The sequence below is a fragment of the Aptenodytes patagonicus genome, chromosome 6 (assembly GCF_965638725.1).
Source record: "Aptenodytes patagonicus chromosome 6, bAptPat1.pri.cur, whole genome shotgun sequence".
NCBI lineage: Eukaryota > Metazoa > Chordata > Aves > Sphenisciformes > Spheniscidae > Aptenodytes > Aptenodytes patagonicus.
This window is the reverse complement of record NC_134954.1, coordinates 58,271,081-58,282,434: the sequence shown is the minus strand read 5'-3', so window position 1 is coordinate 58,282,434 and position 11,354 is coordinate 58,271,081. Positions and strand designations below refer to the sequence as shown.

The 11,354-nt window shown below is 60.3% G+C and overlaps 1 protein-coding gene across 1 annotated transcript; it reads left to right on the top strand.

Annotated features, from left to right (window-relative positions):
- Positions 1 to 2,125: 2,125 nt before the first annotated feature.
- VIL1 (villin 1) lies at positions 2,126 to 7,869 on the top strand. Its single transcript, XM_076340790.1, has 19 exons — positions 2,126 to 2,200; positions 2,424 to 2,498; positions 2,637 to 2,833; positions 3,090 to 3,198; positions 3,501 to 3,611; positions 3,709 to 3,911; positions 4,420 to 4,498; positions 4,621 to 4,719; positions 4,816 to 4,969; positions 5,078 to 5,178; positions 5,321 to 5,458; positions 5,627 to 5,785; positions 5,873 to 6,052; positions 6,168 to 6,313; positions 6,435 to 6,579; positions 6,870 to 7,058; positions 7,213 to 7,281; positions 7,468 to 7,605; positions 7,687 to 7,869. Exons 1-19 carry the CDS (start codon positions 2,126 to 2,128, stop codon positions 7,798 to 7,800), a joined length of 2,481 nt encoding a protein of 826 aa, XP_076196905.1. The 3' UTR covers positions 7,801 to 7,869.
- Positions 7,870 to 11,354: the final 3,485 nt, after the last annotated feature.

Sequence of the window (11,354 nt, the reverse complement as noted above, 5' to 3'; positions counted from 1 at the left end):
TACCCCCTGGTCATCCCCCAAAACCACCTTCGGGACTGGGAGCCACTGGGCAGGACTCCAGCCCCCTCTCCTCTGCCAACATCAAGGGCATCATCAGGTACCACCCCTTGGGGCTGGGGTTTGGGGGCACAGGACAGGGCATAGGGCTTAGCCATGCCACCGCCCTATGCCCTGCCCCCTGCCCCCAAACCCCAGCCACGTGCCCCATCCCCAAGGCTGGGGCTGCAGAGACCCCCAACACAGGAAGGCAAAGCCCATCGGGTAGTGAGCAGGGATCTGGCCTCCAGCTGGGGGGTGGCACAGCCTGGGGAAGTCCCGTGGGCAGGGAAGTGATGTGCCAAGTAGGGAGTGGGACATGGGGACTTGTGGGGTGGGAAGAGGGGATGCCCCGGGAAGATGATGCTGCATTGCTGGTGGCTCTGAGCTGGTGGCACCAAAAACCCCATCGCCACAGGACTGGGGGAGTGGAGGGCAGCAGCGTAGCCCAGCCCTGTGGCATCAGCCTGTTGCTATCACTTTGGGGAACCTTTTTTTTGGGGGGGCAGGCACCAAAAAAACTCATTGCCACGAGCTTACTGCTCCATGGCTGGGAGGGTTTGGGGGTTTTGGGGACTGGGGAGTGGAGGCCAGTGGCAGAGCCCATCCCCGTGGCATCAGGGCACCTCCATGTTTGTGGCTGACACCCCCCCTGGCCTGGTTCAGCCCATTGCTATCACTTTGGGGAACCTTTTGGTGGGTGGCAGGAGGGGAGCAGACCTGGGAAGGGCAGCAGGTACTACCCTGGGCACAGCGAGCCCGTGGGCAGGGTGCCTGGGGTTGCCCTGTGCTGCAATAGCGCTTGGGGAGCAATCACCCCATGAGTAACGGGGCTCCTCAGGTGCCTCAAAGCCTTGGAGGGCCATGGGGACCTTGACTCCGGGCTGTTCCTGCCCTTATATGGTGAACATAGGCTGGGACAGGAGGGGACAAAGGTCTCCTGGGTGCTGGCACCCGAGCACTTTGCCCAGGTGCGCTCACCTGTGCCCAGCTCTGCGGGGAAGGTGAGGGGCTGGGGTGGGGGGCCGGAGGGTGGGCATGGTGGGGGCAGCACATCCCACAGCCACCAATGCTCCTGGCACGGGGGTGGCCTGGGGACGGGGCTCGGGGAGCCACCCATGCCCCACCTTGGGGCTGCACTGGGGGGACGTCACTACCTGGACCTGAGGGACGGGATGTGGGTGCTTTCAGGGCAGCGCAGTGGGACCAGGCGGGGTTTTGCGGGGCTGGGGGAGCAGAGACCTCTCTGCTGGGCACTGCTGGCTCTCCCTGCCAGCCCCCTGCCAGGGTACACGGGGGGCTTTGCCCAACGCCGGCTGCCTGACACCCCCTGCCTGCTTGCTGGCAAGCACTGCCAGCCTGGCAGGGATGGCTGTGGGCCACCTCAGCAGCAGCGGGGCTGAGCCCTGGCACGCTCGGCACCTCTGTGGGGCCAGGCTGTGCCCTCCCTGGGGAGCATGGACGGTGGGGTTGGGAGTGGGAGGGGGGGGCTGAAGCAGGCAGAGTGTGCTTGCACACACGTGTGTGTGTGTGTGTGTGTGCGCGTGCATGCGTGTGTGTGCAAGGCCACCAGCAGTGGCCATACCATGCTGTGCCATGTCGTGCCAAGCCTTGCCGGGACCAGGCTGAGCAGGGTCGGTTCCTGCCGGCGCTGGGGAGGAGCAGGCCACTGCGCAGCAGTGTCACCCAGCTGTGGCTGCTGCGCTGGGGATGCCCTGTGCAGCCCTGCTCCGTGCCCAGGCACAGAGCAGGACACCGGGGCACTGGGGCACTCAGGGGACCCCGCTCCTGCCCACCGCAGACCCTGGCACAGAGCTGTGACAGCCCCCATTAGCTGTGGTGCCAGCCAGGCCAAGGGGGACAGCAGCCCTGCTTGCGTGCCCACGGCCCTGGCACCGGGGTGCCGGGGGGTCCCCTTACCCTGCGCAGTTCTGGGCAGGGGGTTTATGGCCTGGCTGGCTGCAGACCAGGCAGGGCAGCAGATGGCACAGCAGGCTGGCTCCGTCCCAGCTCTTAATGACACTGCCTGCCATTAACGAGGGTGTTGCCGATGCCCCGGCAGGTCCCCTTGCCTGCAGCACCTGTCACCATGGTGGAGCTCAGCACCAAAGTCAGCAGGACACTCAACAAGACCACGCCAGGCCTCCAGATATGGCGAATCGAGGTGGGGACGGGGGCACAGCCCGGGCACCCATCACCGGGCTGTTTGGGGGGGCTGCGGAAGGGAAGATCCCCCCCTTTGTGTCCTCGGTGCCTGGGTTTGGGGGGGTCTCAGTGCGTCACCCGGGGTTAAACCCGCCCAGGTTTTGGGGCTGAGGGCAGCAGGGTGTGCGGGTCTGGGGTGGGGGGGGTCCCCGCCAGGGCTGACGTCTCCCTCCCTTCTGCAGAACATGGAGTTGGTGCCAGTGCCCACCAAAAGCTACGGCAACTTCTACGAGGGGGATTGCTACGTCCTGCTGTTGGTAGGGCAGCCTGGGGTCCTGCGGGGGACCGGGGATGGGCTCTGCCCCGCAGGGGGCTGGGGTGCAGGGAGGGGTGTCCCTGGCCAGAGTGGCCTGGGGACACAGGGGGCTCTTCTAGCGGGGACTGGTGTCCTGCAGACACGCAAGACTGGGAGCAGCTTCAGCTACAACATCCACTACTGGTTGGGCAAGGAGTCGAGCCAGGACGAGCAGGGGGCAGCTGCCATCTACACCACCCAGATGGATGACCACCTGGGCACAGTGGCCGTGCAGCACCGCGAGGTCCAGGGCCATGAGAGTGAGACCTTCCGCTCCTACTTCAAGCAGGGACTCATGTACGTCAGTCACCCCCAGGGACCTGTTCTCACAGTGGGTGACGGTGGGGAGAAGTCCTCTGCATGCCCCCCATGGGGACATCCCCAGTGGGGATAGGGACATCCCTGTCCCAGTGAGGTGGGGGAGGCAGCAGGAGGATCTGGAGCTGGTCTCGCTCCATCCATCACCCACATGGGTGGGTGGGGGTCCCTGAATGCCTCCCTGTGCACAGAAGTGGAGTGAGACAGGGCTGACACCGTGTCCATCCCCCTCCAGCTATAAGAAGGGTGGGGTGTCCTCGGGCATGAAGCATGTGGAGATGAACACCTACAACATCCAGCGCCTGCTGCATGTGAAGGGCAAGAAGAACGTGGTGGCAGAAGAGGTGAGTTATGGGATGTCGGGGATCCCCAGCCACCAACTTCTATGCAGAGACGCTGTTTGGGGTCAGGATCAGGCCAGAGCCCCCCCAGACACAGCTGTCCTCAAGCAGGGGACAGAGTGGGTGTGGGGCCACGCCGCCTTGCCTCAGGATCGACCTCACCCCGAAAAGCCCCTCTTGGGATAGGGAGGAGGAATACAGGCTGGAGGCATTAGCACTGAACCAGGGCAGGCAGGGGCTATGGAGCCAGGGGGACCCAGGCATCTTGCTGCTTGAACCCCCCACCCAATCCCATCCTGCTGCAGGTGGAGATGAGCTGGAAAAGCTTCAACCAGGGGGATGTGTTCCTGCTGGACCTCGGCCAGCTCATCATCCAGTGGAACGGCCCTGAGAGCAACCGAAACGAGAGGCTGAAGGTATGGCCAGGGGGGTCCCAGGATCCCCCTCTGGAGGAAGGGGGTGGCCAATCACCCCCTCCCCGACCTGGGCTGACCCCTTCTCCCCTGGGTGCAGGCGATGACCCTGGCCAAGGACATCCGGGACCGGGAGCGCGGGGGCCGTGCCAAGGTGGGCGTAGTGGATGGTGAGGATGAGGGCGCCTCGCCGGGGCTCATGCAGGTCCTCACACACGTGCTGGGCAAGAAGAGGGACATCAAGGCGGCCACCCCCGATGACAAAGTGGACCAGAAGCTCAAGTCCTCCCTCAAGCTCTACCAGTGAGTTGCCGGGGGTGGGTCGGCCGTGGGGGCATCTCGCAGGGTGCCAGAGGGACCCAGCACCCAGCTCTGCTATGTCCCACAACTCCCCTCCCCATGGACAGCCACCAGGAGGGGTCAAGGCCAGCGCAGGGATGGGGACAACGGTGGATGCCGTTGGAGCAAGGGGAGTCCCTGGTGCCAACAGGGTTGGTACCTGATGGGGAGATGCTTGTGCAAGCATGACCTTTGGATACGGTGGCAATGTCCCTGAGTGGCCCCATCACATCTGACACCCCTTTGTCCCTCCTCATGGCTATGAGTGAGCTGCATGGCAGGGCAAGCTGCAAACCAGGTTGCCACCATGGCAGGGCAAGAGGGTCCCTGGCTACCACCTCTGCCATGATCAGGGTGGGGAAGGGGATGGGGAGGGGACACCCCCACCCAACCCTGCCACTCCAAGGTGGGGATGGGGAGCGGGTTTTCCAGCCCCATTTCTAACCCCTCCTCCTCTCTTTTCCCCTGCCAGCCTCTCCAATGCCGGTGGGAACCTGGTCGTACAGGAGGTGGCGATTCGACCCCTGACTCAAGACATGCTCCTGCATGAGGTGTCACCCATGGGATGCTGGGGGGTGCCCAATTTCCTTTGGTGGGCAAAGCCCACCAAATCGGCTTTTGAAGGGTTAAAGCTGCCCAAAGTCCTAATTTCTGCTGTTGTCCCCCTTCCAAGGACTGCTACATTCTTGATCAAGGAGGCCTCAAGATCTTCGTGTGGAAGGGCAAGAACGCCAACAAGGAGGAGAAGCAGCAGGCGATGAGCAGGGCGCTGGTGGGTGCTGGGTTAGGGGTTGGTTATGGGATAGCCTGGCTGCTCCCTGGGGTGCTGGGCACCCCATGCCCATGTTCTGGGTCTGAATCCCCCCAGGGCTTCATCAAAGCCAAGAACTACCCGGCCAGCACCAGTGTGGAGGTGGAGAACGATGGGTCCGAGTCAACCATCTTCAGGCAGCTCTTCCAAAAATGGACTGTCCCCAACCAGACCAGCGGGTTGGGCAAGACCCACACTGTGGGCAAAGTGGGTGAGTGTCTCCTTCCAACGCTGCAGGACTCCTTGGATTGGGATGGGGGAGCTGTGGGGACCTCCATGGCCAATGGGATGTGGCTCAGCCCTCTGCCCTTCCCCGCAGCCAAGGTGGAGCAGGTGAAGTTTGATGCAACCACGCTGCACGCCAAGCCCCAGATGGCCGCCCAGCAGAAGATGGTGGATGACGGATCCGGGGAGGTGGAGGTAGGGTGGCCGGGGCAGAATGTGGGACCCTCTTGGGGCACCCCCCTGGTCTGTACCAGGGGATGCTGTGGGGTCCAGGGGCTGCAGGGCAGGGGGATGCACCAGCCCTCGAAGCAGCACATCCCTGTCCCCATCCCACCAGGTCTGGCGCGTGGAGAACCAGGAGCTGGTGCCCGTGGAGAAGAAGTGGCTGGGCCATTTCTATGGTGGGGACTGCTACCTGGTGCTCTACACCTATTTCGTGGGGCCCAAGGTGAACCGCATCATCTATCTCTGGCAGGTGAGACCCCCAGGTCACTGACCCGTGGGTGGGGGACACAGGCACCTCCCCGGACCGGGGGTGCTCTGCCCCTATGCATGACCCCATGGGAACAGCATGAGGGTTCCCTCTTCCCAAGAGGGAAAAGGGGGCTGTGGTGGGCACTGAGCCCCTCTCTGCCCTGCCCAGGGCCGCCAAGCCAGCACGGACGAGCTGGCCGCCTCCGCCTACCAATCCGTCATCCTGGACCAGAAGTACAACAACGAGCCTGTGCAGGTCCGCGTCACCATGGGCAAGGAGCCAGCCCACCTGATGGCCATCTTCAAGGGCAAGATGGTGGTGTACATGGTAAGCACAGGGCTGCTGGGGGGTGGGGAGCAGGCAGGCGGGTGAGCCTGCAGCACCGGAGGTGACCTCCTGTTTCCGTCCCCCCAGAGTGGCACCTCGCGGGCGGGCAGCAAGGAGCCCACACCCTCCACCCGCCTCTTCCATGTGCATGGCACCAATGAGTACAACACCAAGGCCTTCGAGGTGCCCGTCCGTGCCTCCTCCCTCAACTCCAATGACGTCTTTGTGCTCAAGACTCCCAGCTGCTGCTACCTCTGGTATGGGAAGGTGGGTACCGCCGGGCACCGGGGTCGGTGCTGCCACCCCCAAAAGAAATGTCCCCATCTCCTCTTCCTCCTCCTTGGCCAGGGCTGGTGATGGAGCAGTTGTGCTTGCTTGGCAGGGCTGCAGCGGGGACGAGCGTGAGATGGGCAAGACGGTGGCTGACATCATCTCCAAGACGGAGAAGCCAGTGATCGCAGAGGGACAGGAGCCACCTGAGTTCTGGGTGGCCCTGGGGGGCAGGTCCCAGTATGCCAACAGCAAGAGGTACCAGCCCTGTGCCCAGGGGTCCCTTGTCCCTACCCACCCTCAGGGGTAAGATGGGCCACGAAATCCCCAAGTGGGGTGAGCCCTGTTCCCACCACCATCGCTGCGTTGCCCTCGCCAGGCTGCAGGAGGAGAACCCCTCTGTGTCCCCGCGACTCTTTGAGTGCTCCAACAAGACAGGCACCTTCTTGGCCACGGAGATCCTAGACTTCACCCAGGACGACTTGGAGGAGGATGACGTTTACCTGCTGGACACCTGGGACCAGGTGAGCTGGGGGGGCACGGGGTGGGGGGACACCTTTGATCCCACAAGCTGATGTCCCCAGGGTGGGTGGGGGACCTGCAGCAGCCAGAGGTGGCAGGATGGGAGGCTGGAAACCCCCATGTCCCTGGCCCCACGCTGTTTTTTTCCAGCCCCCTGGCTCCAGGGATGGCTGAGAATGGACTCCCAGTGTCCTTCCCCATGGACAGATCCTGTGTGCCCCATCCATGGGTTGGGCATGGCCCCAGAGGGCCCCGTCTCACTCCAGTGCTGGACACAGTGACCTCGTTGCAGGTTTTCTTCTGGATTGGGAAAGGCGCCAATGAGTCGGAGAAGGAGGCAGCGGCAGTGATGGTGCAGGAGTACTTGCGGAGCCACCCCAGCGGGCGTGACCTCGAAACCCCCATCATCGTGGTGAAGCAGGGTCACGAGCCCCCCACCTTCACCGGCTGGTTCCTGGCCTGGGACCCTCTCATCTGGGCCGTGAGTCATGGAGGGGACTGGAAAGACCAGGAGGCCCCTTCACAGATGGGACCAGATGTGGATCTGGCCCCAGCCAGCATCTCCGGGGTGCGGGCAGCGGTTTGCCTGATCCCTGCCCGTGGTGAGGGGCTGAGTGCTTTTGTCCCCTTCCCAGGACAAGAAATCCTACGAGGCGCTGAGAGCCGAGCTGGGGGATGAGAGCAGCCTCGGGCAGCTCACCTCAGTAAGTGGCACAGGGAGAGGGAGCGGCCGGGGTGGGTGGGAGGGGGCACAGAAAGCCCCTCTGTCCCCTTGGCAGGTGGCACGAGGAGCTGCAAGGACATGTCCTCTGGTGAGGGGACACCTGGAGCCAGCCCCGTGCTTCTGTCCCTGGGGCAGCCCCTGACGTGACCCTGTACGCCCCATCTAGGTGCTCACATCCAACCAAGAGGTCTTCACCACCACCACCACCCTCCTCCCTGACAAACTGGAGACCTTCCCCCTGGACGTGCTGGTGAACACCTCGGCCGAGGACCTGCCGCAGGGTGTGGATCCCAGCAGGAAGGAGGTGAGACGAGGCTGGGGGGCTGCTGGGGGGGACCAGGGGAAGCCCCCCAGCTTTAGCTCAGCCTCCTCTCTCCTCCCCCAGTACCACCTCTCCGACCAGGACTTCCAGGCTGTTTTTGGCATGAGCCACTCCGCCTTCAGCAACCTGCCCTTGTGGAAACAACAGAAGCTCAAGAAGGACAAAGGACTCTTCTAGGGCAGGAGCCTGGGCACAGGGACAACCCCAATTCGTTACTTTTATTAAATAAAATGGATTGGGAGAGCAGGGCTGTGTCTTCCCCCCCCGACCCCTGGGCTCAGCCCAGGCGTGGGGCTTATTTGGCAAAGAAGAGGTGGCACGCGGGGGGACAGGGGTCTTGACCGGGCACCGAGGCAGCGCAGGGAAGGACCCTCAGCTCCTTTTCCCCGGGTCCTTCCCTTGCACCCCCTGCGCTCAGAGGCGATGCACAAGCTGCCCACCCCCTGGGCACCCCCAGGGAGCCAGGGCTCCCCCATCCCACCCCAGCAGCTGCAGCTCGGGGCTAAAGGTCTGATATAAAGCTGGAGCCGCTCCTTCCTTTATCGGGTGAACCTCAGTAAACATGCGCGGTACCAAAGGTAAAAGCAACAAGCCACACACTGACGGGGTGGCGCGTGTGTGGGGACGGACACCAGGGATCACCTGTCCTTGCCCCAGGAGGGGAGGAGGGCGTCTTCCTCCAGCTTGGGATCCACAGGGACCTGGAGAGGGGCTGGGGGCTCCCCCGCAGGGACGCATCTCTGGCGGGGGGACCGGGATTTGTATGTGCCAGGAGGCGCTGAACACACACACACACACGATGTTCCCGGGCAACTGAGCAAAGTCCCAACGTCCAACGGGGGGTGGAGGTGCGGTGCCCATCGTCTGCAGCATCCAAGAGGCAGCAGCCCAGGCAGCGTGGAAATAAGATCCCAAACCAAGAGAGGGTTAATAAAGAGGTTTTAATTTCACAAAAATCTATCTACACATCATTTAAAAAGGGGCAGGGGGAACCCAAGAGCAAAAACTGTAAAGAACAGAGAGGAACAGGTCTGCTAAAACACAGAGAAAAGTGCTGCTCCACATCAACAGTGTAAAGAAACAGAAAGTCAGGGTGCAGGCAGAAACCGGCAGCGGCCACCCCGCAGCAGGCAAGGCTGGAGTCCGTCAGCAGAGCTACACGGACAGCAGCTGCCAGGGCTCCCGCACCCCTTTTTCTCTCTTTGGCGGGCAATTACAGGGATAATTAGCTCCATTAAAAAGAAAACAAAGCAGATGAGTTATTCCCAGCCCCCCCCCCTCCCCGAAGCACGGTGATCCCCACGTGCCCCGTGCCAGGGTGAACCGCAGCAGGAAGCGCTGGGCTGGCCATCAGCCCTTCCTTGGGATGCGGGATGGGAAGGAAGATGCACAGGCGATGGTTATCTGTGCTGCAACGAGCAGGAGGTGGAAGGCGATGCCATGGCCACAGGCGTCGGAGAGCCCCGCTCCTCCTCCTGCTGAGCTCCTCGCATCGGTCTCAGGCTGCCGCTCCGGTCGGGAAGCCAGTCCTTGCTTTGCAAAGGCTCTTTGTGCAGCCCCGCTGGCCAGGCCTCCCCAGGGACCCACGCACACAGGCTCCAGTTCACTGACACAAACGGTTTTGCACCTCTCAGAGTAGGGGAGTAAATCAAGACCAAATTACCGCAGTCAAACAACGAAGGGGCGAGAGGAACGGCAGCCTGAGAACAGCCTTGCGTTTATGTGCTGAATCACACTTGGACTAAACTAGGCTGATTCAGGAGCAGGTAAATGTTTAACCGTGACTCTGTACATCTGAGGGAGAGCCTGCACGCGTTCAGGGACCGCAGCTGAACTTCTCCAGCTACATATACCCCAGGATGGGTATCCCACCTGGAAGGGACGACCTTACCGAACTTGCTCCTGCGACAGCATGAGCAGTGGGAACGTTACAGCCGGTGGGCAGCACACCCCTTGAGGATTACACACCCGTCTTCCTCCCCGCTGCTCTTGGACAGGGAGAAAGCTGGCTGCTGCAAGGAAGGGGCTCCACGGACACTCCTGCCAGGGTGAAGGTGCAGCCGAGCTGCCGTATGCCAAACAAAAAAGCTTAAATTAATTAATAGATGTCTGCAAATTCTTAATGGCTAGAATAATAGCAAGAACTTTTCATAAAACAAGGAACGCTGGTTTCAAGCATCAGCTTTCGCACCTTGACCCAAACAAAAACCGGTTTTATACAAAAGTTACTGCACTGAAAAGTCAGGCAACGTTTGCTTTTATTATAAATTAACTGGAGTGCAACGCCTTGCAAAAACAACCTTGCCACCAAAAAAAGCAGAGCTGACTTCTGACACTATAGGAATACCGGTTATTTACAGCACTAGCATAGGATGCGCTTGGGGAAAACAGATTTGCCCTCTGGATGGAGCAGTCCCTTCATCACATTCGCAGGGGCGATCAGTTCAAAGGACAACTCCCACGTCACCGCCTCTTCCCATCGCCCAGAATTCTACCAAAAATTAGTATCGACAATAGAAAAGTATAACGCTTTGTAATAAATTAACATATACACCCACACCGGCTGCATCTTACAAGGTAAACGCTCCGTCGTGTTCACAACCAAATGTTCGCTCCTAGCTCGGAAACCAGAAGGATGTCACCCTGACCAGGTCCACCAGGCTCATCCCACACGTGGGCTGCAAGGTCAGCGGGTCTTTTCACCACGCCGGGGTCCCCACAGTACTCGGCTTGGGGAGGAGTACCAGCGGCTGCCGCTCACCGCTGCGCACAGAGGTGAGAAGCGGCCACTGAGGTAGCATCCCCGTGCCAGCCCGCTAGGATAAACTCTAGTGTGGAACTGCCCATGAAAGAGGTGCCTGCTGTCTCCTAAATCGATGGTTTTGTCTGCTTTGCTTCAGCTGATTTATTCCTGAGAAACTCCTAACGACAGTTTAAAAAACCCAGAAACTATCTCGACAGCAAAAAAGGTGGTTTTTTTGTTTTGTTTTTTTTTTTTTTTAAAAGAAGTATTTCACCTCTAAAACTCAAGCTGCAAAAATAAGAACTAGAGGCCAAAACAAGAGCAACTACTCTGCTTAACAGCAACAATTTCTCTGAAATGAGTAAATGCCAGCGAAAGGAAACATCTGCCCCTGCTAAGTAAGTGTGAAGGTGCTGAAAAAAATGAAGTCACTAGGCTTTCCCCCCCCTGCTGAAACAAGCTATAAGAGAAGCATCACGTCTCTAAATCCAATAAAACGCAACGCTTCCTCCTAACCGTGTTCTGTTAATGCTGAACATGGGCTTTCTGAAAGCTTTCCACCTGGTTTAGTTTCACAGTTTGAGCGCTCTGCACTCCTCAGAAAGGAGAACAGAGGCATAGCTGCAGTAAAAACCCTCTTACCCTGGGATACGAGAAGACCAAGGCAAGACCATGGCTCAATCAAAGAGCAATTCAAGTGCCAAGCGGCACCCTGCAGACCCTGCCTTTCCCCACCGTTCCCGATGACCCAGGCCTGTGCAGAAAAGGTAACGCTGAGAACGCTCCTTCCCTCCCAGAAGATGACAAGTGGCTGCTGCTCACCTCCTGCTACTGCTCTCAGTCTGCTCCAGGCGTTCGCCTGCCCCCAGTTACATCGAAGCAGCCCTAAGCAATATAACTTCAGTGGAAATACTGCACGCCCAAAGAGAGACCTCTCCTCTCAAACGGTCCTTATGCAACAACCTTATGAAGAAATGCAATCAAATAA